Genomic DNA, 23659 nt, shown 5'->3' on the forward strand with positions numbered 1-23659 from the left:
TGTGGGTCCAGTTCAGCACTTCTTTGCGACACCAGCACTGGCTGCCCGTGTCCCCTGATACTCTCGTCGAGGAGAAAGCAGACGTTCAACATCATCCACGGGCTGTCCCATCCATCGGGACGAACAACAGCATGCCTGATGACAGAAATTTTGTGTGGCACGGGATCAGGAAGGATGTTCTGGAGTGGGCAAAGAACTGCATACTGTGCCAGACGAGTAAAATCACCCGGCACATAGAATCAGGCATCGGAGATTTCCTTCAACCACTTCACCATTTCGGGCACATCCATGTAGACGTCGTAGGGACTCTGCCACAATCAGGGGGTGCCAGATATCTCCTGACGGTCATAGACCATTCCACAAGATGGCCGGAAGCAACCCCGATGGCAGAAGCATCAACAATCACCTGCGCAGAAGCCTTCCTGTCAAGTTGGATAAGCCGTTTCGGTTTGCCCGACAGCATAACTACAGACAGAGGCTCGGCATTCTTGTCAGAGCTCTGGGTCTCCCTGGCATGCCTGATGGACAACTCTCCACAGTACAATGGCATATAACCCTGCTGCCAACGGCATGGTGGAAAGAACCCACCATTCATTGAAGGCAGCTCTGATGGCACGTTGCACCAACGACAATTGGAAGGCACAGCTGCCCTGGGTCCTGCTGGGTCTCTGCACTGCACCAATGGCAAACAGTGATGAATCTCCCACAGAGAAAGTCTATGGCGAAACACTGGCCGTACCTGGAGAGTTCTTCCCCACGGAGCAGGACGTCACAGATACGCCCCTTCCAAGGCTGAGGGAAATAGCAAAGAGGTTCATGCCCAGCCAAAAGACTTTCGCGGACAGGACCCACGTCTACACCCCAGGAGACCTGGATTCCTGCATGCACATCTTCATCAGGATCGATGCCCACCACCCACCCTTGACCAGACCATACAGAGGCCCATACCGTGTCACCAGTAGGGCATCCAAGGCCTACCTCGTCAACATCCATGGGCGGGAAGACTGGGTTTCTGTCGACAGGCTAAAGCCAGCCTTCCTGATGGACAGCAGAACTCGGGAGGAAACCGGCAGGCGTCCCAGAATTCCTCCACAAAACAAGGCCTTGGATGGACCCATCGGCATTCCGAAACGTGGTCAAAGACATCCCAAGGGCCGCACTAAGGAAGTCATCCGCTCGACAAAACCGCCGGGCGATTCAGCAGTCTAAGCTGCCCCACGTCCGCAGGTATCAAGAACTCAGGTGCTGGCTCCTGCTCCCAAAGATGTTCCGTGATTGATTTTAAGAAATCTTCCAATCATTATACTTGTAAAGACGTCAGACATCTCTTCATTTCGCATCAATCATGTTAATGCATCACACTTATTAACATGTCAAGAACCTCATGTAAATATTCATGTGTAGAGTTTCCTGGCCCTTCTGCCGATATATATTTTGTCATTGTATGTATATTATGTCTCTTAAAATTGCCATTTGTTTGACTATCAACAAACAAATTGTTCAGAGTGCTGGTCACAACAATCAGAGGTCAGGCACTACGTTTCCGTCCGCACTCTGCTATGTATACCTGAGCCTGTAAAGTCCCCGCTCAACGGGTTCTCTATGATGAACATTCCGTTTTCTGCGGTGCCTTCACAGGCGACCTAAGGTTGCACGTACACAATCTTATTATCATTATTGTGAATTGTATATTTATTACCTGTTCATTTGCCCTTGTACTATGTATATGTGTCAGAGTATTTTTATGTCCAACCAGCTATTGTAAATCATCATGTTTTCTGTATGTACCTGTCCTGTTTTGTGTAAAGAAATAGTTTGACCTCAGGTCACTTGTAAATTTTTGTACTCGCGGTCTCTGCTTATACGCAGACGTCCGCACGCCGCTTTATAAGCAGGTCGCTTCATCAATAAACCACAAATACCTCCCTAATTGTACACAACATATACAAAGGCCATAACAAAACCTTTGAAGGAGAAAACCTTTTCAGTGCAGCCACCAGAGAAAACACCTTCACGGGAGATTTTAATGCCCATCACCCATGCCTATGCTCAAAGCAACATACGAATGCAGCAGGCAGACACATAAATCTGCTAATGGAAGAATTTCCTGAAGTCAAGCTGCTAAATGACATCAACGAAGCAACACACCTCCAAGGTGGAAGGCTAGACCTAAGCTTCATATCCAAAAATCTACAGGAAAACTGCACATGGAAATTGCACCCAATATTGGCCAGTGATCACTTTGCAACAGAAACTAACACAAGGATAACAAAAATACCTCCACCACCACCACCTCCTCCAGCAGGTTGGAGACCAGATCTAGCCAACTGGTCAGTGTTTGAACACCATATGACCAGTTGGGCGACACAATACATACGAGACCCAGCTCAAAACATAAACCAACTGCAAGAGGACTTTGTAAAGAGCCTACACAATGCAGCAAATTCTTCCATGCCAAAGAGAACCTTTGGTACAAACAAAACCCCCAAAAAAAGACAGCTGGTACTACAACTCAAGAATCAAAGAAATGAATTCGAGAGTTAACAGAACAAGGAAGCTCTTCAGGAAACAACCCACAGATGAACTACATGCTGTCTTAAGGGATGTAATGAACCACGCAACCCAAACAGCCAGAAAAGTAAAGCAGGAAACCTGGCTGATGTGGTGCTCTCAGATGACCCGTCTAACCCCAATTGCAAAAATATGGTGGTGGTTCAACAAGGTATCAGGAAAGATCAGACCAGCACAAGCACATCATCCCAACCCACAGGCAGAAGCAAACAGACTTGCGCAAATTTGGTGACAGGACCAAAACAGCACATCTGCCACCAGCCACAAGGGAAAGGCAGGTGACACTTTAAGAGGTGCGAAAGAAACGAGCAGGATAAGGTTACTGCTACTTTATTGAGGACACAGGCGGTTTATATAGCGGCGGACTGATGTCACGCCGAGGATTACAATGAGACCTAGGGTGACCTGAGGCCAATAACATTTGACAATAAATACTATGAACAAATACACTTTGAGTTACACAAATGGACAATAACGAAGTTGAATACATTCTGATACCTGAGAAAAAGAGACACATAACATACAATTTGGTAACAGGCAAATATTTACATAAATCAATTTAAATGATTGGGTATGACTGAATCTGTGTGACCCGTTATCCTAGGAGCGGCGATCCTAGGAGATGCAAAGAATACGGGTCGACACCACAGAAAACCCGCTTAGAAGGACTTTACAACACTAGATCCAGGGAGATGGCTAGTTATCAACACAGCGTGCAATGATCCTGACGACACTGATACCCCATTCACAATAAATGAGCTTAACAAAACCCTCCAAAAAGGAAAGAACACAGCTCCAGGATCAGACATGATCACATACAGCATGCTGAAAAATATGGGCACAGCAGCCAAGGAAGTACATCTCCACATAATCAACAGAACATACACTGAGCAAGTCAGACCCACACAATGGAATTAACAAAACACACAGCCAATTCCCAAACCCAAGGAACCAAACTCCTACAGGCCCATCTCTCTCATCAGCTGCACAGAAAAGACTGCAGAGAGAATGGTACTAAACAGACTCCTATGGAAAACAGGACCGCTACATCATCGACCATATGGGTACAAAGAAGGAATAGGCACACAAGAATGCCTAGCAGATGTAATGGCAACAATTAACAACAAAAAATCAATTGTAGTTTTTCTCAATCTAGAAAAAGCCTGTGAACTAGCCAGCGCAGCCATCATCCTTGCAATCTTGTTGGACAAAAGAGTTAAGGGTAACCTGTTAGCATGGGCCAAAGATACATGTAAAACAGACAATCCAGAGTCACCTTCCAAGGAGCAAGCTCAGATTTTCTCAACTTAGAAAGTGGAACACCACAGGGAGGAATACTTAGCCCTTTCCTCTTCAATGTACTGATGGAAAATGTAGCCACAATCACCCTCCCGGAGGGAGTTGAAATTTTCATATATGCAAATGATGTGTGCTTAGTGAGCACACACAGGTGCAGATCCTACCAAAATATGCAAAATGCAGTAACACAAATTGAAAATAGCTGTACAGATCTTGGTCTAAAAATCAATACAGCAAAAACCAAAGCAATGACGATTAAACATGAGCTAAACCCAAATGAAATACAACTCATGTGTGAACCCATTGAGTGGGTAGAAAACTTTGTGTACCTGGGAGTAAATATCAACAAACAACTCTCTCCACATAAAGAAATAGAAATACTCAAGCAAAAAATCAAATGCAGGCACAATGCCATGAGAAGAATCACCTTTCTAAAACAAGGAGCAGTATACCATGCCCTCAGAACTTTCTACATACAGACAATAAGGTCAACTGTTGAGTACGCAGCACCTGTCCTTACTCGCCTCACAAACACAGAACAAAAAGGCTTCGAGGTAATCCAGAATAATGCCCTAAGACTCATCACAGGTGCACCATGTGGACTAACTTGTGTGTCTTGAGAAATGAGACAAATTTACAATCTCTAACTCACAGAATAGATCAAAGAAATATATCCATACTACTAAAAACCTTGAAAGGTAACAGGAACTGCCCACTCAAGAGAGAAATCAAGAAAAACATTGAGCTTCACGAGGAACTAGACTCCCCCAAGACATATGCTGGCGACCTCCTAGCAGCTATAAGGAGAGTAGAAATGCAAAATCAAGCTGCCGCAATCAAGGAAGACACGTCAATCACAGAGTACAAAGAACAAGCACCCTGGGAGCCTGAACTATTCAAGATAAACTTTACAGTCCTCCCTGCAAGCAAAGAAGCATGCACTGCTCAACAGCTAAGGCTAGCAGCCCAAGAGGCAATCAGGAAAACTGCAGCCACAAATGAATATTTTACGGATGGATCAGTAGATCTCAGCATCCCGGCAGCAGCAGCTGGGGTCCACTCAACAACCCTCAAAGGATGCTGGAGGCTCTCTGACAATGCCTCCACTCTACAAACTGAACTAATTGCCATTGCAAAAGCTCTGGAAGACTCTCAGCATAGGCAGGGAAACACAACAGTTCATACTGACTCAAAAGGAGCAATACAAGCTGTAACAAAGGAAAAAGCAAAAGAAAACATCAGACTTCTATCAAGCGTATGGGCAATCGCAAGCCTCCATCAAAACAGGAACAGGCAAATAACACTAAACTGGATTCCGAGTCATGTGGGAATCCAAGGAAACGAAGAAGCAGATTCTTTAGCAAAAAGTGGGTTGCTACACAGCAACATTAGTATCAAAATCACCCCCCTTGCTCACACAACTGAAAAACAAGGCAGTAGCACACTGCCAACTGCAGGAAGAAAGCAAAGTTAGAAGAGCTGTTTTTGGTGGCTCAAAAACCGCCAAATGGCACATGGACACCGTAAACCTAAAACCACACAATGTAACCAAAGACATGTCACGGGCCCTAGCAGTCATAATCCATCGGCTAAGGCTAGGATACCTGTGCACATGGCAAAGAATAGTAGATAACCCCCAACCATGCAAGTACTGTGAAACAATCCCAGACGAACCCCTGGAACACTACCTTCTTGACTGTACAGAAACAGAACAGTTAAGATCAAGATATGAAGGAGATGAAAGAACAGCTACCCAAATAACAAAGCACATCCTGGCAAACATTTATGAATTTGCAGGCTTCCTATGCTCCTACCTACCACCACAGTAACTCTAAAGAATCCTTACCTCTAACCACCCGCTCTCCTTCCCAATTCTTAAATCAGACACAACAGACCCGACCCTTACTTTAAACCAGACAACAAATCAAAAGCCATTCCATCTCATCTCTTACTGCTGACTCTTTTAGAAATCACTCTCTCCCCTATCAAAATCACCTTTCATCCACCACAATCAACACCCAACAAATGCACAAAACACACGCACAAGAGTTAGGAGCGGGCAAGTAATATGGCTTTAGATCATCACGAGCTAGCATACCTGTGCCTACTACTCAATTCTTCTTTTTCCCCATCTGTTGGCCTCTCCCACTAGCCAACACTCACTGATATACTTTTATCCTCGTCTGATGGGTACCTTAGGGTTCAAAGAGGTTGCAACCTTGCCTGTTAAATCTTTTCACTTCAAAATCACCCCCACCAAAATAACTTTCATGCATCATAATAAAGTTTTCATCTAACCTTCCCAACTCACAGACTCATCATCAACATAGAGTTACGGGCTGCTGTAGGAGCAAGAGCCCGTGCTGGCACATCATCATCATCCAGGTGCCATATCCCCAAGGACGTCGGCAATCATGGCTCGCCACTCCTCTCTATTCCCGGCTCTCTGCAGCAACTGAGCTGCAGACATTCTTCCTCCAGTCATTCTCACCAATCCATCCATATATTTTTGTCTAGGTCTTCCTCTTGGCCGACTTCCATTGATTTTACCAGTGAGAGAGAGATGTTCTAGTTCTTGTCTTCTCACTATGTGACCCACAAACCGCATTTGTCTACCTCTCACTGAAGCCAAAAGTTCTCTCTCAATGCCTACTCTCTCTAATACCTGCTCATTAGTTTTCCTTTCTGTCCATGATATTTTCAGCATCCTTCTCCAAAACCACATTTCTGCAGCCTGTAACCTCTCCTATCTGCCTTCCTCAAGGTCCAAGTTTCACAGCCATACAACAATACAGACCAAACAAAACATTTCACAAATCTTCTCCTAAGATTCATCGATATTTTGAGTTGGTGACTAATCTCTTTATCTTACCAAATGCATCTTTTGCCATGGATATTCTCTTCCTGATCTCTTTTTCGCATTTTCCATCACTTGTGACAGTGCATCCTAAATAATTAAAACTATCGGTTTGTTTAACTGTTTCAGCATTAATTCTTATATCTGTTCTTGGGGCGATTTCATCTTTGGAGATAGCCATAACTTCTGTTTTCTTAATATTTATTGACAGACCTCTTTTTCTGCTTGACTCGTGTAAAGTACTGACTAAAGCTTGAAGTTTATCATGAGAGTCTGCAACAAGTGCTGTATCATCAGCATATCTGATATTATTAATATTGACTCCTCCAACCTTAATTCCTTCCATATCTCTGAGATCTCTCATTATCATTTCACTATATAAATTGAAAAGATCAGGTGATAACACACAACCCTGTCTTACACCTCTCTTGATGTGCCGAGTCTCTGATTCGTCATTTTCTACTTTCACTGATGCCTCTTGATTCCAATATAAATTCTTTATCAATCTTAGATCTTTCCCATCGATATTAATCTGTTCCAATATCCTTATAAGGTCTACATGTCTAACCCGATCAAAAGCCTGGCACAAGGCCAGCTAAATCTGAAACAACAACAACAATCAATAAACCAGCAAGACTTGTCTTCCTGCTCATTATTTCACACCTCTCTCACAAGCCCAGGTAAATAAATAAATAAATCATCTTCTGATTTTTCTCCGACGATTGATATTTCATTTTCCTTACTGGCTATCTACCACTTGCCAGGACTCGCTACTATCGCTCTTTCTCTCCAACTGACGGCTGCCTTAGGGCTCAAAGAGATTAGCAACCTCTCCTGTTAACCTTTCATTTCACACCACTCACTGGCATGCCCATCAATCACAAATAAAGCAATCACCTACATATCCTTAATTTCACCTTCACATAAAAAAATGACTTACGGGCTGCTCTATGAGCAAGAGCCCGCGCTGGCATAAGGCCAGCTTAATCAGCAACAACAAATAAATCATTTAATACCCAGTTCGACCTTTTCGTCCTCACATTATTATTATTATTATTATTATTATTATTATTATTATTATTATTATTATTATTATTATTACATCACGACGACCCCGTGTAAAAATGGTAACAAGCTGGGAAGAATTATTATTATTATTATTATTATTATTATTATTATTATTATTATTATTATTATTATTATTATTATTATTATTATCTCTGATTTTGAGTTACGGGCTGCTCAGGAGCAAGAGTCCGTTCTCGCATTTCGCCAGCTTAATTTAAATCATCACTATCAACTAATTTTGATGAACTTGCAGATATAGTAGGCTATATGTGATTGGCGATTATTTTCCTCTTCTTTGAAATTTAACGACTGGGAAAATTGTTATTTTTCTGAATATACTCATGCACACAATAAATTAAATGCAGCATATAGCGCGATTATTCATTATAAGAGAATGCCTGAACGAACAGTGGCTAGTGGGCCCGTCTCAGTGATGAATGGACGCATGAGCCGTCATTCGAAAAACATGTGGATGCGAGAAGAGACCGAATGACCCTAAGTCGATGCTCTTTTGTTTCAACGTTTTTCCTGCTGGCTGTCAACACGGACATGTCAAAGGTTCACGCGTCTATTGTAGTATGTATCATCTGATTCTTCAAAACAAAGTTGAGCAGGAGCACACGAGGGTAATTCATATTTCCGTTGATAGTAATAAGGACGTATGTCAGATGGGTGAGTGAGTACTTATGTAGTCTATTATGCCGTCACGGCTGTCAGTGACTGAGGATGAATGCCAGCTGGGTGAACGCTGTGGCCAAAGAGGCTGTCATAGCTCACCCGCGCTCCTCACCACCACCACATCCACATTTATCTGCGGGCCCTGGGCCTTGTCCAGGTGTCCCTCGGCTCAAGGTGAGAAGCCCAGAGAATACCATGATGCCTGAATTCTCTGCCAAATTCTGTAACCCTGTATTTGACTCTCTCTCTCTCTCTCTCTCTCTCTCTCTCTCTCTCTCTCTCTCTCTCTCTCTCTCTCTCTCTCTCTCTTTATGCCTTGCTATGCATTGCACAGGCGAAGGGACCAATGTGGGCTGTGTGGTGGGTGTTGACCTCCAGAGGGGAACCGGTGTGTTAAGTGAGGGACCTCCACCTTTGAAGGAGCGAGCTACACCAACGGGAATGACACAAAGCCTGTCAGGCTGGGCCTAGTCATCTGTTGATCACCTAACGTAACCAAGGGGCACCATAAATTAAACAGAGGGTTGACTGCAGACCCGGGGGCATAGCCTGTCTCAGAGGTGGCAGAAAATACCAGCTGAAATCTTAGCGTCATGATGACAGCAGTACCACCGGTTGTTAAAGAAATGGTCACAATTGAAGGAAACGACAGCACTACCCTAGGGAGGGAGGGAGGGGAGGCTACTTGTTTAAAATAAAAATGTGTCAAAATTGCAGTAAACATACCATTTTTGGGTAGAACTGTTAAAGAGCTTGGAGCACCTGCAGTTTAGTTTGGCAAGGCTGTCGTCTGCCAGTTTTCTAGTCGGGACCCACCACCAGGTGGCAGCAGGTTTCGACTAGGAAACTGGCAGACGAATACAAACAAGATGGCAGCGGGTTGGAAGCCAATGTATACCAGAATTTTCATAACAAACAGACCTAACCTTTCCCATAGCGCCAGATTCTGACCTAACCAGAAGTTACCTAACCTAACCTAACATATGGCGGCGTGCCCTAACCTGGCCGTGGACCCCCAGTAAAGCCAGCTAACACAATTGGTCCCAAATGCAAGGTCGTGACCTAACCAGCCCCCGCAGACCCCCCCAGAAAGCCAGTAAAATGCATAACCATAAATTGATAAGAAACCGCACTTACCTTAGTAGAAGTTGGAATCATCGGAAAATTCGGTCGGCGGCTTGATTCTTCTTTGCTTTTGGGCTAACTTCCCGGCAGAAATTGTACCATTCCACTGTGATGTTAGGTGACCCGATTTTCAGAGTCATCTACATACATTTCTGGGGAAGTTTGTGAATCCAGCCATGAATGAGAATTAAAATGGTACCAAATGAAAGGTGCGAACGAGAGAAGAAAGAGCCACTCCAAATGGATCTTTGTTTCCTGCAGTGGCATGCATTACAACACCACTGGAAACTGTCACCGTGCTTGATCAGTCCAACAGTTGTGGCGGAATTCAAAACCACAAAAAAACAGTACACAACACTCACCCTGGTCCTCGGTTGCTGGAAGATGGAGTAAGGCGTCCACGGTCGCCAACACAGCACACAAAACCACACAAACCAACCAAAACAGAAAAACACACGACTCACGAACATACAGCAACAAGAACAGCACACTAACAAGAAAAAACAACAACTCTGAATCAGCACACAAACAAACTGTTTAAGACCAAAAAAACGACTGACCAGCACTAGCTCTGACTCAAAACTGCCTCCAAAACCGAAAAATCCTCACATATATTCCACAGACAGACAGCGCCGTAAACAAACTAATGACCTCATCCCTCTTCCAACAACCGAAGCACTCACTAACAACAATTACACTCTCTCTCTCTCTCTCTCTCTCTCTCTCTCTCTCTCTCTCTCTCTCTCTCTCTCTCTCTCTCTCTCTCTCTCTCTCTCTCTCTCTCTCTCATAAAACATTGGGAAATGCTAAATAAAAACAAATTTATTCATCCCTCTATACAGTTCCTTCTTTGCAGTGGCCACAAACACCACTGAAATCACCAATAAGGCCACTCTTCATTAAAAACACGAGTAATGATCGTTCGTCATTGCACAGCACTGCTAGGTCGAGTATAGTCACTGGGTTTGCGGCGGCAAATTGCACGTGGGAGGGATGCGCGGACAGGACAGACGACATCTTGGCAAACTGGCAAGAGACTGGGTCAGATCTTGGGGCACGCGGGGTCGCAAGCAGGGTCGGGTCGCGGAACTACTTACCTTGGCGGAGTTATTGTAGTCCGGGCAGAAGGTGTTACGCGGCCTGGCAAATGAAACTGTAAACAACCCAAGAGCTCCACTTGGGGTATTACCTTGGAAATTGACTTTTTTCTATAGTAATTTGGTAGCCTATCAAGAATTTACTGTTATTTTTTGTCGGTCAAATGTAATTAATCTGTAATTGACCTCAGAACTTACATGTTATTATATGCTGGCCATCCTGGAATGCCATGTAAACATTGAGTGTGATATGGGAATTTTTAAACATCTGACTTAACTGGTAGTTATATATATAGCTTAAGTCCCTGACGTCACGGCAGAATTTCAAAACTCGCGGCAATCGCGATAGGTATGTCAGGTGGTCTACTATAAGCCTCTATCCAGGTATCTGGAACCACACCAGGTATTCCTCAGATCTTCACCGCCATTCGGTGACATCGTTTGATTTCCTCTTTTCAGCCAGTTTTCGCAAATTTTGGTGAAGTACACACTTTAGCCCGGCTTTCACTCGTTTTTTGGAATTTGTCTTGGACTTTCTTTACTAGTTAAATTTGGTTTTGACCCTTGGACTTGGACTTTGATCTCTCTTTGGATTTGTTACCATGTCTGACTCCTTGAGTGTGCAGATGTGTGTTAAGGGTGTAAGACTCGACACTAAAGCCTCTTTAAGATCATTCGGTATGTCTGAGGAAATGTAGAGGCAAGAGGTGTGAGTTAGGGGATAGATCACGATGAGTGCTTGGGTCTTTCTGAAAGAGAAGTGGATCGGAAATATAACCGCTCGTGAGAGCTTAGAGGGACCGGCTCAGAAGAGGCAAGAGTGCTGTCTTGCTCTTCCAAAGGTAGCCCAGGATTTTATGGTCGTTGTCCCAAACTAATGAACCTTCTGATCATTCCCGTAGTGGTAGTTCTGATCCCCCTACTGATTCAGGTAAGTGCATCCCTCAAGGGATATGATGGCGACCATTCAAGCCCTTAGCCCAGCGTATTTGAATCCTCGCTCAAGACAGAGAATTGTGGTCGAACACTTAGAGAGATCTGGAAATTGCAAGTGTTGGTGACAAAAGTTAGTGCTGATGGAGGTGCGGCCGCTCGGATCTGTCGTGCTCCCCTAGCCTAGACCTCTTCAGCTCCCCCAACCCCTGGGAGAAGAGGAAAGTCGACAGGCGAGAAGGGAAGCGAGATTTTACCCCACAGCGCTCGATGCGTCCCCTCAGTGTTCCTAGACGCTCCCAGGGCGCTCACCCTCGCCATAGGAAGGCGAGAGTTATCGTGTTCTTCGTCTTCTGAGGCGCAGTCCCCAAGCGGGGCTAGCGTCGGGTCTGCAGTCTAGACCTCTCAAGAGGAAGTTCCCTATGTTGAAGGCGCGCCCGTGTTAGGTGATGCCAAGCTCCGGGGTGTAGCCATTGGGGCAGTCCTGAATGCTTTAGTTCTGAAGGTAGCTTCCCCTCCAAGTGCAGGCGTAAATTGCTTGTTTCAACCAGGACGCCTGGCAGCAAAGAAAAGCATGGACTGACTTTTTTCTTTCTTGATTCCACGCTCCCCTCCTCCTTGAATTAGGAATTGTCCCAGAACACCCTCCTCAGCCTGTTCAATTAGTTGAGGGCTGCGTCAAATCTTGCGCCTTCTCCAGTCAGTTGTCAGCAGAAGGAAGCTCCTACAATGGTCTCTACTAAAGGATAGCCATCAAGAAACTGTCTTCCTTTATGCAAGCTGCTGACCTGCAGAAAGGGCGGATAAATTTTCCCCTCCTTTGGCTGTTCGTCGCACCGAGGAAACTTTTGCCCGATGTCGCACAGGCGGCCAGTGCTCAAGTGACTTCAAGGGGCGGCGTGACAGCGAACGAGGGAAGAATGTTTCTCCTTCTCAAAGGGCCTCGATCAGTTCTCGTCAACCTCAGGAAGCTTTTGACAGATGTCGCACGGGCGGCCAGTTCTCAAGCGGCCTTAAGGTTGGAAGGGACAACGATCGTCAGAAGCCCAGACACCAGGACGCCCGAGTAGTGCAGGAAGATGGGCCTTGGGGCGTAGCGTCAAGAGCTTGAGCGCCGGGCGCGAGCGTCAGAATCTGGGCCTTTGGGACGATGGGCGTCACGAGAGTTGAACGCCAGGGCGTAAGCATCATGATATTGGCTGCCCAGGATACCGTGCAGTGGAGTCAGGATACGGCGTCAAGACCGTTATCCACAGGGCGTTTTGATTGAGATTCTCTCTTGTTTTAGAGGCAGCAACTAGTAGACAGGGCGCGCTACCTCGGTTTCCGTACAGCTTTCGGAGGAAGCGAAGGACAACGACGATCTTCCTCCCTCTCCAGATGTTCTCCTCGAGAAAGTTTCCGATGAAGAGGAGCAAGAATCTCAACTTCCTTCCTCAGACTTGAAGAAGTTGATGAAAGTGTTTACGGAGCTTTTTCCGGACAACTTCGTACCTGCCGCCCCCCGTTCTCCTCCCTTGGAATTTACTCTCGGGAAGACACCAAAGAAGACTATCTTTACTAAAATGATCATGTCTCATTCCTCCAAGCGAGCCTTGAAAGTTATGGAAGAATGGATGAAATCCAAAAAGGATCAAGGACGAACAGTGTTCTCTTTTCCTCCAGCTAGACTTACGTCGAGGTCTAGCATTTGGTATGAGACTGGAGAAGCTCCCGGCCTGGGAGTTCCTGCCTCTTCCCAGGGGGACTTCTCTTCTCTGGTCAGCCTTCGTGGGAAACTGCTATGGGTAAATCCAAGGTTTTCTGGTCCCCTTCGGAATGGATCACATCTTGAAAGGAATTTTAGAGCTTTGAAGTCTTCAATTTCCTAGATTGGACTCTGGAGGGCTTTGGGTAAAGAAGACTGGAACTATTAGACTCAGACACCAAGGAAGAACCTCATTCATGTTATGTCCTGCATGGACAAGGCTCTCAGAAGATGGAGCCAGCAGATTGGCAACTCTCTTTTCTGCGAAGTCTTGAAGAAAAGGGCACATCTTTGTTCCTTTCTTGCCAATGGGGTTACGCCCATCCAAAAGGCAGAACTCCTTTATGCTCCTCTTTCGACGCATCTTTTTCCTCAGGAATTAGTGAAGGAGGTATCCTCAGCTTTACTCAAAAAACAACCCAAGATTTAATCACCAAAACTGCAAAGAAAGTTCTACCTTCTAGCTTCGCCTCTCAGAAAATTATAGGGGAAGCTCCTGTTATTCAGCCCTTTCGAGGCAGAACTCTCAGTAGAGAAGAAATTCAAGACCCTCGATCAAAGATCTACGAGAAGAAGCAATAGACAAAGGGAGAAAGCAGAGTCTGACTCTCCTTCAGTTCAGCGGTTGAGCCAGACTAACACACTTCTGGCTGGAATGGGAGAAGAGAGGCGGATCATGGTCCGTTCAGTTAATCAAGGAGGGTACAGATCCCTTTCCTCAGGAAGCCACCCCTTTAGCTACAAGGCGGTAGACCTTCGACCAATTACAGAGCGAAAATAGGCGGACTCTGCAGCAGCAGTTTGTTCTGCTGCTGCAAAACAAGCTATAGAAAGTTTTGGATCCGGAATCTCCAGGTTTTACAATCGTTTGTTCTGGTTCCCAAAAGCTAGGGGATGGGACCGGTGCTGAGCGCAGGCGCTCTCAGCGTGTTTGTTCAAAGACAAGATTCACGATGGAAACAACCAAGTCCCGTTCTAGCAGCAGTCAGACAACACGACTGGATGGTGTCTATGGATCTTCCAAGATGCATGTTCCATATTCCCATTCACCCGAGCTCCAGGAAATACCTGAGGTTTGTGCACAGGGGAGAAACTTTCCAATTTCGAGCCCTATGTTTCGGCCTAAGTACCGCTCCTCAGGTTTTTACGAGGCTAATGAAAAACGTAGCTGGAATGCTTCACACCAAAGAGGCATGGGAGTCTCCCTATATCTGGACGACTGGCTCCTCAGGCTCCCTTCCTACACTCGCGCTGCCTGGAGGATCTTGAATGACTCTTGATGAATTATCGGAAAATCTAGGACTCCTTATGAACAAAGGAAGTCTCAACTGATCCCATCCAAAGAGATTCAATACCTTAGGATGAGTTCAGAAGTCAAGCTTTTCGGATTTTTCCGGTAACATCAGGGGCGGAACAAGCTTTCAGAAAACTTCAGAAATTCCTAAAAAGGCAGACTTGCTCAGTGAGGGAATGGATGAGTCTTAACAGGGACCCTTTCCTCTCTAGAGCAGTTTGTCTCTTTAGGAAGATTGAACCTTTGTCCGTTGCAGTTCCATCTGAATCGGAACTGGGACAAGGACAAGGAACTAGAAACGAAGTGTATTCCCATTTCACAACAAATAAGAGATTATCTACAATGGTGGAGCGATCCTAAAACTTCAAGAGGGACTTTCCCACCATCAGAGGAACCCAGACCCTGAGTGTTGTTCTCCGGCCCAGCGTCGGACCTTCTGGGATGGGGCGCAACACTGGGAAAGATGGAAGTCTCGGGCTCTTGGACCAGAGATCAGATACAGTGGCACATCAACCAAAAGGAACTTACTGCTATCCTTCTGGCTCTAATAGAGTTCGAAGGTCTAGTGGAGAAAAAAGTAGTTCAGGTCAACTCCGACAATACGACGGCGTTGGCCTACATCCGCGGGGAGGCACTCCTCCTACTCTCTATCTGCAGGGCGGCCAAAACTCCTTCTTTGGGCAAAGGAGAAAAGTGTTACTCTAGTTACCTTTATTCAGGCGAAAAGAATGTGAGAACTGAACATGCTGAGCAGAAGGAATCAAGTTCTATCGACAGAGTGGATGCTTCACCAGGACATCTGCAAGAGCCTCTGGCGGATTTGGGGCAGACCATGCATAGACCTCTTCGCCACAGCTCAAACGAAGAAGTTGGAAACCTACTGTTCTCCCGTTCTGGATCCTGAAGCGATCCATAGACGCTTTTCTGCTGGATTGGTCCAACCTAGACGTGTATGCGTTTCCCCCATTCAAAGTTATTCACGAAGTGCTGCAAAGGTTTGCAGCTCTTGAAGAGACCAGGATGACCTAGTGGTTCCTTACTGGCCTACAAAGATAGTTCACAGAGGTACTGGAATGGATGGTGGACACCGGAAGACTACCTCTCAGAATAGATCTACTCAAGCAACCCACTTGAAGATATCACCAAAACCTCCAAGTTCTACAAATGACTGCCTTCAGACTATCAAAAAAAACTTGCAAGAGCTAAAGGCTTTTAGAGCGGCAACTGACGCAATTAAGAACAAGGAGGGTCATCAACAATCAATTATATCAATCCAAATGGGAAGTATTATTTAGGATGGTGCAGAAGAAATTCTATTTCCTCTTCCAGTACCTGTAACTGAAATAACCAGACTTCCTTCTCTTCCTTAAAGGAACAACTTCTCTATTTCCACAATTAGGGATATAGAGGGTATGTTAACTGCCGTTTTTAGGCACAGAAACTTAGACCTTTCCAGCAATAAGGATCTTGGGACCGCCTCCAGATCCTTCGAGACCATTAAAGAAAGGCCAGAATTCTCAGCTTGGAATTTAGATGTCGTTCTTAAATTTCTTATGAAATAGGTCGAACCCTTACATAGGCATCATTTGAGGATCTTACTCTAAAAACTCTGTTTCCTGATCGGATTTGGCCACAGCTAAGAGAGTAAGTGAGGTCCATGCCTTCAGCAAGACCGTGGGCTTTAGACAAAGCAAAGCAATTTGTTAGTTGCAACCAGTTCCTGCAAAGAATGAGACTCCATCTCGACCCTGGCCCAAAGCGTTTGAGGATCCCGAACCTGTCGGACAGGATATCACAGGTACGGAAATAGAGAGACTCCTGTGTCCTGTAAGAGCTCTCAAGTCATACCTGGAAAGAACTAAGGAAATACGAGGTAAGTCAGAAGCACTGTGGTGTTCAGTCAAAAAACCCTCGTTACCCATGTCTAAGAATGCGTTGTCTTACTTTATCAGACTATTGATAAGAGAAGCCCATTCAGAGTTTAATGAAACCGATCTACAGATTCTTAAAGTTAAGACGCACGAGGTTAGAGCAGTAGCAACCTCGGTGGCTTTTAAACAGAATAGGTCCTTACAAAGTATCTTAGATGCGACCTTCTGGAGAAGCAAGTCGGTGTTTGCATCGCATTACCTCAAACAGGTTCAGACCATTTATGAAGACCGCTACACTCTTGGACCTTTTGTAGCGGTATAGATTTATGGTACAGCAGGGGTAGATCCCTCACCCACTAATTCAGTAGTGGGTGAGGGATCTACCCCTGCTGTACCATAAATCTATACCCTTTTCTCCTTTTCTTGAAATGGAGAAAATTTTTATGATTGTGTGCGAAGGTTGGACGCAGCCTTCCGCAATCATTAGTAAATATTTTACCCTTTGTTAGTTTGTTGTGTTATTCGGTCAGGTGGTCTTTTGTGTTCCTTACTGGCGCCCGGAATGAGGGTATATTTAAGGAGGTCTAGTCACATAGAGGTTATACACCGGTTGACAGCCCTGGGAATTTTCAGCCCCTGGGTGGATCGCTGGATCTCTTAAGGAATGCAGATAGAATGAAGCAGGGAAACTTCGAAGTTTGCTTCCTTAACAGGTAGGAACCTTGAGTTGGTTTTACAATTGTTATTTTGTCAATTCCAACGATACTGGCTGTCTCTGACCCTCCACCAAAGGTGTCAATCAGCTATATATATAACTACCAGTTAAGTCAGATGTTTAAAAATGATATTTTCATAATAAAATAATTTTTTGAACATACTTACCTGGTAGTTATATATAATTAATTCCCACCCTCCTCCCCTCTGAGGCAGAGGCATGGAAGATCTGAGGAATACCTGGTGTGGTTCCAGATACCTGGATAGAGCGCATGAGTAGACCACCTTACATACCTACTCCGGCGATTACGGCAGTTTTGAAATTCTGCCGTGGCGTCAGGGACTTAAGCTATATATATAACTACGGAAGTAAGTATGTTCAAAAATTTATTTTATTATGAAAATATCATTTGTAGTAAAATGGAGTACCCTTCACCAGGGGTCTGGGGGCAGAGCCCCCGGCTAAGTACCACGGCCTACTAGGTTAGGTTAGGTAGAGTACGTTAGGTTAGTGTAGTTGCTTTTATAATGAGGTTTCCTAAGTCAATCCCCTCTTTTAAACTTCTGGCTTCCTATTGACATTGCATCGCGCAGAACCATTCCATAACAATAACGTGATCTGGTCTTTCTCCCAGTGATTTCCCCCACCCAAAACCCCACATTCTCAAAGTGTTCCCATCCATGTTGGGTAGATATGATATTAGTAATAATTGACCGACAATAAAAAACACCACCTCCTTCATCAGCAACACCAAAAGTATAGGAAAAATCCATTTCCAAGGTAAGAGTCCGTGCAGAGCTGTTCTCTAGTGTTACCCATATTGCAATACACTCCCTGAACGCCTGAATTAGCCCTTAATCCCACTAGCCCGAACAACTCTCCAACTACATCCACTATAGTAGAATTTTAACAACCAAGCGTTACCAATGCTGCAGGTAAAATCTTGTCATGAACTATCATAACAAGCAGTTGGCAAGCGCTGTAATGACACAGGTGTCTGCGTGCGCCCCCATTTTAGTCAATTGCTTTTGTTCGCTGCAGGAAGGTTGTTTCCTTCTGCAGTCACGGTTTTAATCCTATTGCCCGACTTCTCTTTGTATTTTGGACTTGTGGTGAAGACCTGGATTGGATTTAGCGGTTTTCTCACCGATTTTCTGGATATCTTGACGTGGAAGCGTCTTTTTGGTTGTTGGACTCGTTGGTTCGGTCTCGATTGTGTATTCACGGACTTTTCACCTTCTACTACGTGCCACCGCCGGCTTGGCGTGACCTTGACTGCCTCGGTGATGGTGGACTCTGGCGCTTGCTCCTTCTTCTTCCTGCAAAGGCGGATGAGTACCTTGAGACGATAGACATTCCGTCAGGTATGTAGGAGTTAATTGTGATGTCAGACTCATTGATAGATGTTCCCATTGGAAGGCACAAAGAGAGGATGATTACATTCGTCATCGCAAGTCTTTGGCTAGTAACAGCGGCAGACGTCGGTCAGAATCTCGTTGCCTCAAGTGTCTCAGACTTCTGCTACAGATCAGTTGATGGATTTAGCGAGTTCAATGGTAGTCAAACAGATAGAGGATAGGATTGCAATTAGTAAGGAAAATTCAATAGCTAGTCGTCTTCAACATTTCTCAGGTAGGTATGATAGTAGTATTAGGATGTCTAATTCTTCTTCCTTTTCAGCTCCCCTGCCTGTTCCAGAACCAGCCCTAACGGGTGCTGATGGTAATGACAGAACCACAAGCCTCTGAGTGGGTAGGTCTGCCAGCCCCCTCGGTGCGGAGCAGGCAGTGAAGGATTCCCCCCCACCCAACCCCCTTGTAATATTGATGAATTTAATGTTGATAATGTTATTAGGATCAAGATCTAGGTGTCATAAAGAGGATAGGTTTAGGTTTGGTAGTGAGAGAAGGATTTAATGGTGCAGTCTCGTTCTCCTGAATGGGTTCTGGTTTTAGATTCGAGTAGTTTTTGTGTCTCAGCAAAGTTCTACCATCTCTTCTTTCGATCTGGCTCAGTCTCAAGTCAATGTTTCAGTTACGGTGGGGCAGAATCCTTCTGCTTCAAGCCTACAACTCACTTCCTACTGTTTTCTAAATCTCTACTGTAGTTTCCCCCTTCCTGTATTTTCTCCTCCATCTAGTAAGAGCGGATTATGGTTACCGTCTTTCGGCTTCTAAATAATTTGCGGGACCTGCAGTGGCTGTGGCGGGTTATAAGACGGATGGCGGGGTTTTTCAACGGGTATAGACCTATGGCGAGAGGTTATATTTTTTTTCGCAAATGTTTTCTCTAACATTAGAGAGTATGTGACACAGTAGTGTCCAGAATTCATGTTGGATATGTTTTCAGGATTATTGAGGGGGCCAGATTGGTGTACCTTCGTTCCTTTTTTGTTATAAGTTTTCTTCTTCGTTATCTGTCGCTTCATCTCCTGCTCCCACATTCTCTGTTACTCCCTTTTCAGTCTCCTCTTTGGCCCTTTCTTCTTCTGCTCGGTCTTTCCTGCGGTTTTCCATCTTCGATTTTCCCTCTTCCTTGATTTTGATTTTTTCCTCCTCTCAGGTAACTTTTTATGTGTCTACTGTTCCTATGCCTCCTGCCTTTCCTTCCTTAGTACAGTCTTCTCCGGTTGGAGGAGCTTCGAACAAGCGAAAACCCTGTTTCCGGCAGATTTTGTCTGGGGATCTCTTGTTCCATCCCGCTCCGAATTATGTACGGCCTTGCTTCCGGCTTCATGCGGCTGTCGATATTATCAGGTATTTCGTGGTTTCCGTCGATTCCAGTTCGGGTTTGCGCTCTGCGGTTTGGCAGAACATCACGGTACCTTCTTCGAGCGGTCCGTGGCTTTCATTGCCTGTGTTTTCCGTGGCGGTAACTCAGGCTAGCTTATACCTCTTTCATTCTCCCTACTTCATCTTCTTCCGTCCCTCTGCAGCAGTTTCGTTTGCGCATCCTCCCCCAATAATAATGGGGAATCGGCTCCAGGTTTTTATCGGTTCATCCTTCTCCTCCCGGCGGGTCCAACAATGCAGATTCAGCTCCGGGTTCCCGATTAGGTGCGGGTGTGCAGCATTCTGGTTAGGTTGGTCCGATTGCGGACTCTTCATCATTGTCCGGGGCTTTGTCCAGTGCCTCCTCCTTTGTCGGTCTTAGATCGTTCGGACATTGCGGAACAGGATTCTTATCCATAGGTGCAGGAGATTCTGGCGGACTTAGAATGTCCTCTTGCCAGCAGTATGATTACGGACACAGGCCTGAGTATGTTACTTCCTTCGTACCCTCAAGCAAAACTCCGGACCTCCTGATTTTGGTTTTATAACTAAACCAGCTCCTGCCTCTTTTTTAGTGGTGGCTGGTTTGGTTCGATCCGGTTAGCCAGGCTTTGGAGGGCGGATGTTAAGCTTAGCATCGGTGGTTTGCTTCTAATAGACAGCACTCTTCTCTTTTCTCTCGGTAGGGCGATTTCACGCCAGTTAGAGAGAATCCTTCGGCGAGTCAGGTTGCCCCTCAACAGATAGGTTGAGGCATTCCTGTTTAAGTCTCGTCGTTTCAGCTTCGTGGGAGTATGTGCTGCGCCAATCAGACTGAGGCTCTTGCGCATTCTTTCTGGATGCGGTCAGTTTTTATGTCACGGGTTCTAAAGTGGCGGCTATGTCCCTTGGATCCGTGGTTGTTGGCAGCCTAATAAATTTATCTCGAGGTCTGGCTCGCCAGGCGAAAGCTTTGGCTTCGTCTACGACGTTTGGAGCAGGAAAGTCGAAATTTCTATTTTGGTCATCTTTCCCCTCAGTATCCGGACGTGCTTAGAACACCATGAGCCTTAGCTAACTCTTGTTCAAGGTTGATGACGTAGCCAGTATGACGAACATGGTTTCTTCTGACTCATGTCTCCGGTGTCAGCAATTATGCATCGTCGAGGATACAGAGTGTTGAAGCATCTAGACGATACAGTGTTTTGAAGTATCTAGACGATCGTTTAACTGGTCTCCTCTCCAGAGGAGCTAGTAAGAGCGAGGGAATTCTTTGGAATTCTTAACATATTCAGGTAAGCAGATTCTCTCTCTCTTCCTCCGAGGTTTTCACAACCCCAGAGAGTAATCAGTCCTTCACAGATAGAAGGGTTCCTGTCCAGCAGGGAATGGCCAGTACCAGCTCGGAGAAGCCTCTTAGGGAGAATGTCTCTCTCTCTCTCTCTCTTTTAATTCCAGGGTCTCGTGTCCGAATGCGCTCTCTCTTCAGGTATGTCTCAGGAATCGCTGAGACTTCCACAACGAGAACACTGTTATAGTCGGGAGCGATTCTTGCCTGTTGGATCGTTTGGTAGTCAGAAATGCATCTGACAGGGAAGGTCTATTGACTCCCTCTTCCCAGGCGTTCATCTGTACACAGATGCCTCCAGATCAAGGTTGAAACAACCCCAGGAGGAATCAGGCCTCAGGCGAGGTAGTCAATAAATCTTTGGGGAAAATCATTGCTGTAAAGCAAGCCCTCAGTTGTTCTCAGTCTTAGTGCGCTACAGAGTAGTGGCTATGTTTAGCGACAGCGTAATTGCCGTGTCGTATCTGAAGAACTTGGAGGGGAACAGGCTCAACAGAACTCAATACTATACTTTAGCACATAGTCCTGAGAGGGGGTGCGAAGAGCGAAAGTGTCTCTTCTTCCCCAATTTATATCAGGAGTCCCCCAAAAATGCAGACTTGAATTCGTTCGTGCGCTCGTTCGGGTATTGGGGAGTGGACTTTGACTCTGGAAGTAATATGTTAGGTTCTCCAGTGACCAGCAACTGTCGACTTAATCGACATGATTAAACCATCGTCTTCGGATTATTTCTCTCTAAGAGGTGGCCCCCATTTCAATAGTCGCAGGTGGCGTTACAAGTTGGAATCACATGCAAGTGTACACCCTTTCCTCCATCCGGTCTCATTAATCAGGTAATAGGGAAATTGCGGGAGAGTCAAGATGACCTTGACTCTAATAGCTCCCTGCTCGCCATAACACGCTTGGTTTCCGGAACTCCTGAGCTCCCTACAAGAGTTCCGTTGTCTGTCTGAAACTACTACTTCTCCAGGCGACCGCATTCTTTCTATTATTGTCAAACCCTGCGTGTACTGGACCTAGTTGCAGGGCAACTGTAAGAAACCGCTAAACAATCCGGACTCCTAAAACTGTGCCTAAATAAGCGGATTTTCCTTTATTCCTCCAGAGAAATCAGAGTCTAAATGAAGCCCATTGCTGACTACCATAGCGATTAAGCGGTATGTTAGTTTCCACATTCTGAAGTTTCAAGTAGTAAGATAATCGTTGATTAAGGTTCTTGTAGATTGACGTCCTGTTTTGCCGACCATTAGGACTTGTGGAATTATTTCAATATTTATCTTATTTTCCCTCTGCCTTTGAACCTATTGAAACTATAAACGTTAAGACACTGAGAGATTGCCTGTGGCTTTAGCTATTCACAAAGGTTGGAGCAAGCTTCAGGCAGTTTCTAGGTTGGGTTCCTGTGCGAGAATGATACATGTTTGTCTGTCTTGTGGAATTTCTTGGCCCGAAGACAAGTCGGAGGATTAAATTCTGCCTCGTTCGTTAAAGTTCTTTATCTGCAAGTGTTCATTACTGGTGATCCAGCGGAGGAGATACCTTTATGTCAGTGGGAGCATTAAAGTCCTATTTATCAAAGGGTTGTGAAAAAGTCCTTCCGCTTCGCTGTTTGTCTCTCCTTGAATCCCTTCCCGTCCGCTGTCAGAGAAGTGATTAGTTACTTTGGAGCTACTCCAGGAGTTGTTCTTAGATAGTCTTCAGCTCTGTGTATTTTCCGACGCACAGTATTCAGGTATGTCAATTCATCTTCCTTTTCCCAGGAATTATTTATTTCCATCTATTCTGGGAGCAGCTACTTGGAGAGTCACGTCTCAGTGTTTTACTCATTTACTTGGGAGGTTGATTAAGCCTCACAGCGTTTAGCGGTGAAGTCTATTATGTGAATTAGCGTTCATTTAGCTAAGGAATTATTAACGCGGAGGGTCAGAGGGTTATTCTCTTAAGGGGCGTTGCGGTCAGCAGTTCGTTGAATGCGATTCGACAAACCTGTGTTTGTAGTGATGTTGACGTGTGAATGGTGTATTTGGTTGCATCGAACACATTGTGAGCGGTGTGAGAGAGAGTCTATTTCAAAGCCTGACTTTGTGGGGCGGGGCTTCATTTGCATAAACCATTTGAATGTGAGAGCCTTACGTCAGACATCAAACTATTTATAGTTGTAGTAGTAGCATCAGTAGCAACACCAATGACTCTGAGGTCATGAGATGTCGGACTATTTTGCACGTGTAGCGGCAAAGTCTATTATCTAGGGGCGTTTATTTAGCTGATGCGGTATTCGCATAGTGAAGAGATTCTTAGGTTAACCA

The 23659-nt window shown here is 45.2% G+C and overlaps 2 protein-coding genes across 4 annotated transcripts in view; both read left to right on the plus strand.

Annotated features, from left to right (window-relative positions):
• Positions 1-543: 543 nt before the first annotated feature.
• LOC136831049 (uncharacterized) lies at positions 544-1209 on the plus strand. The gene has a single exon (XM_067090994.1). It carries the CDS (start codon positions 544-546, stop codon positions 1207-1209), a length of 666 nt encoding a protein of 221 aa, XP_066947095.1.
• A 7104-nt stretch (positions 1210-8313) lies between these two features.
• LOC136831362 (protein ABHD13-like) overlaps positions 8314-23659 on the plus strand; it is a 281750-nt gene continuing 266404 nt past the window's right edge. The window contains exon 1 of one of the 3 annotated variants that reach the window (XM_067091687.1): positions 8314-8421. The gene's annotated coding sequence lies outside the window, so the exon portion shown is untranslated. Of the gene's footprint in view, positions 8648-23659 lie in introns of all 3 variants that reach the window. The other 2 variants (XM_067091689.1, XM_067091688.1) reach the window with 2 other exon arrangements.

The sequence above is a fragment of the Macrobrachium rosenbergii genome, chromosome 48 (assembly GCF_040412425.1).
Source record: "Macrobrachium rosenbergii isolate ZJJX-2024 chromosome 48, ASM4041242v1, whole genome shotgun sequence".
Taxonomy (NCBI): domain Eukaryota; kingdom Metazoa; phylum Arthropoda; class Malacostraca; order Decapoda; family Palaemonidae; genus Macrobrachium; species Macrobrachium rosenbergii.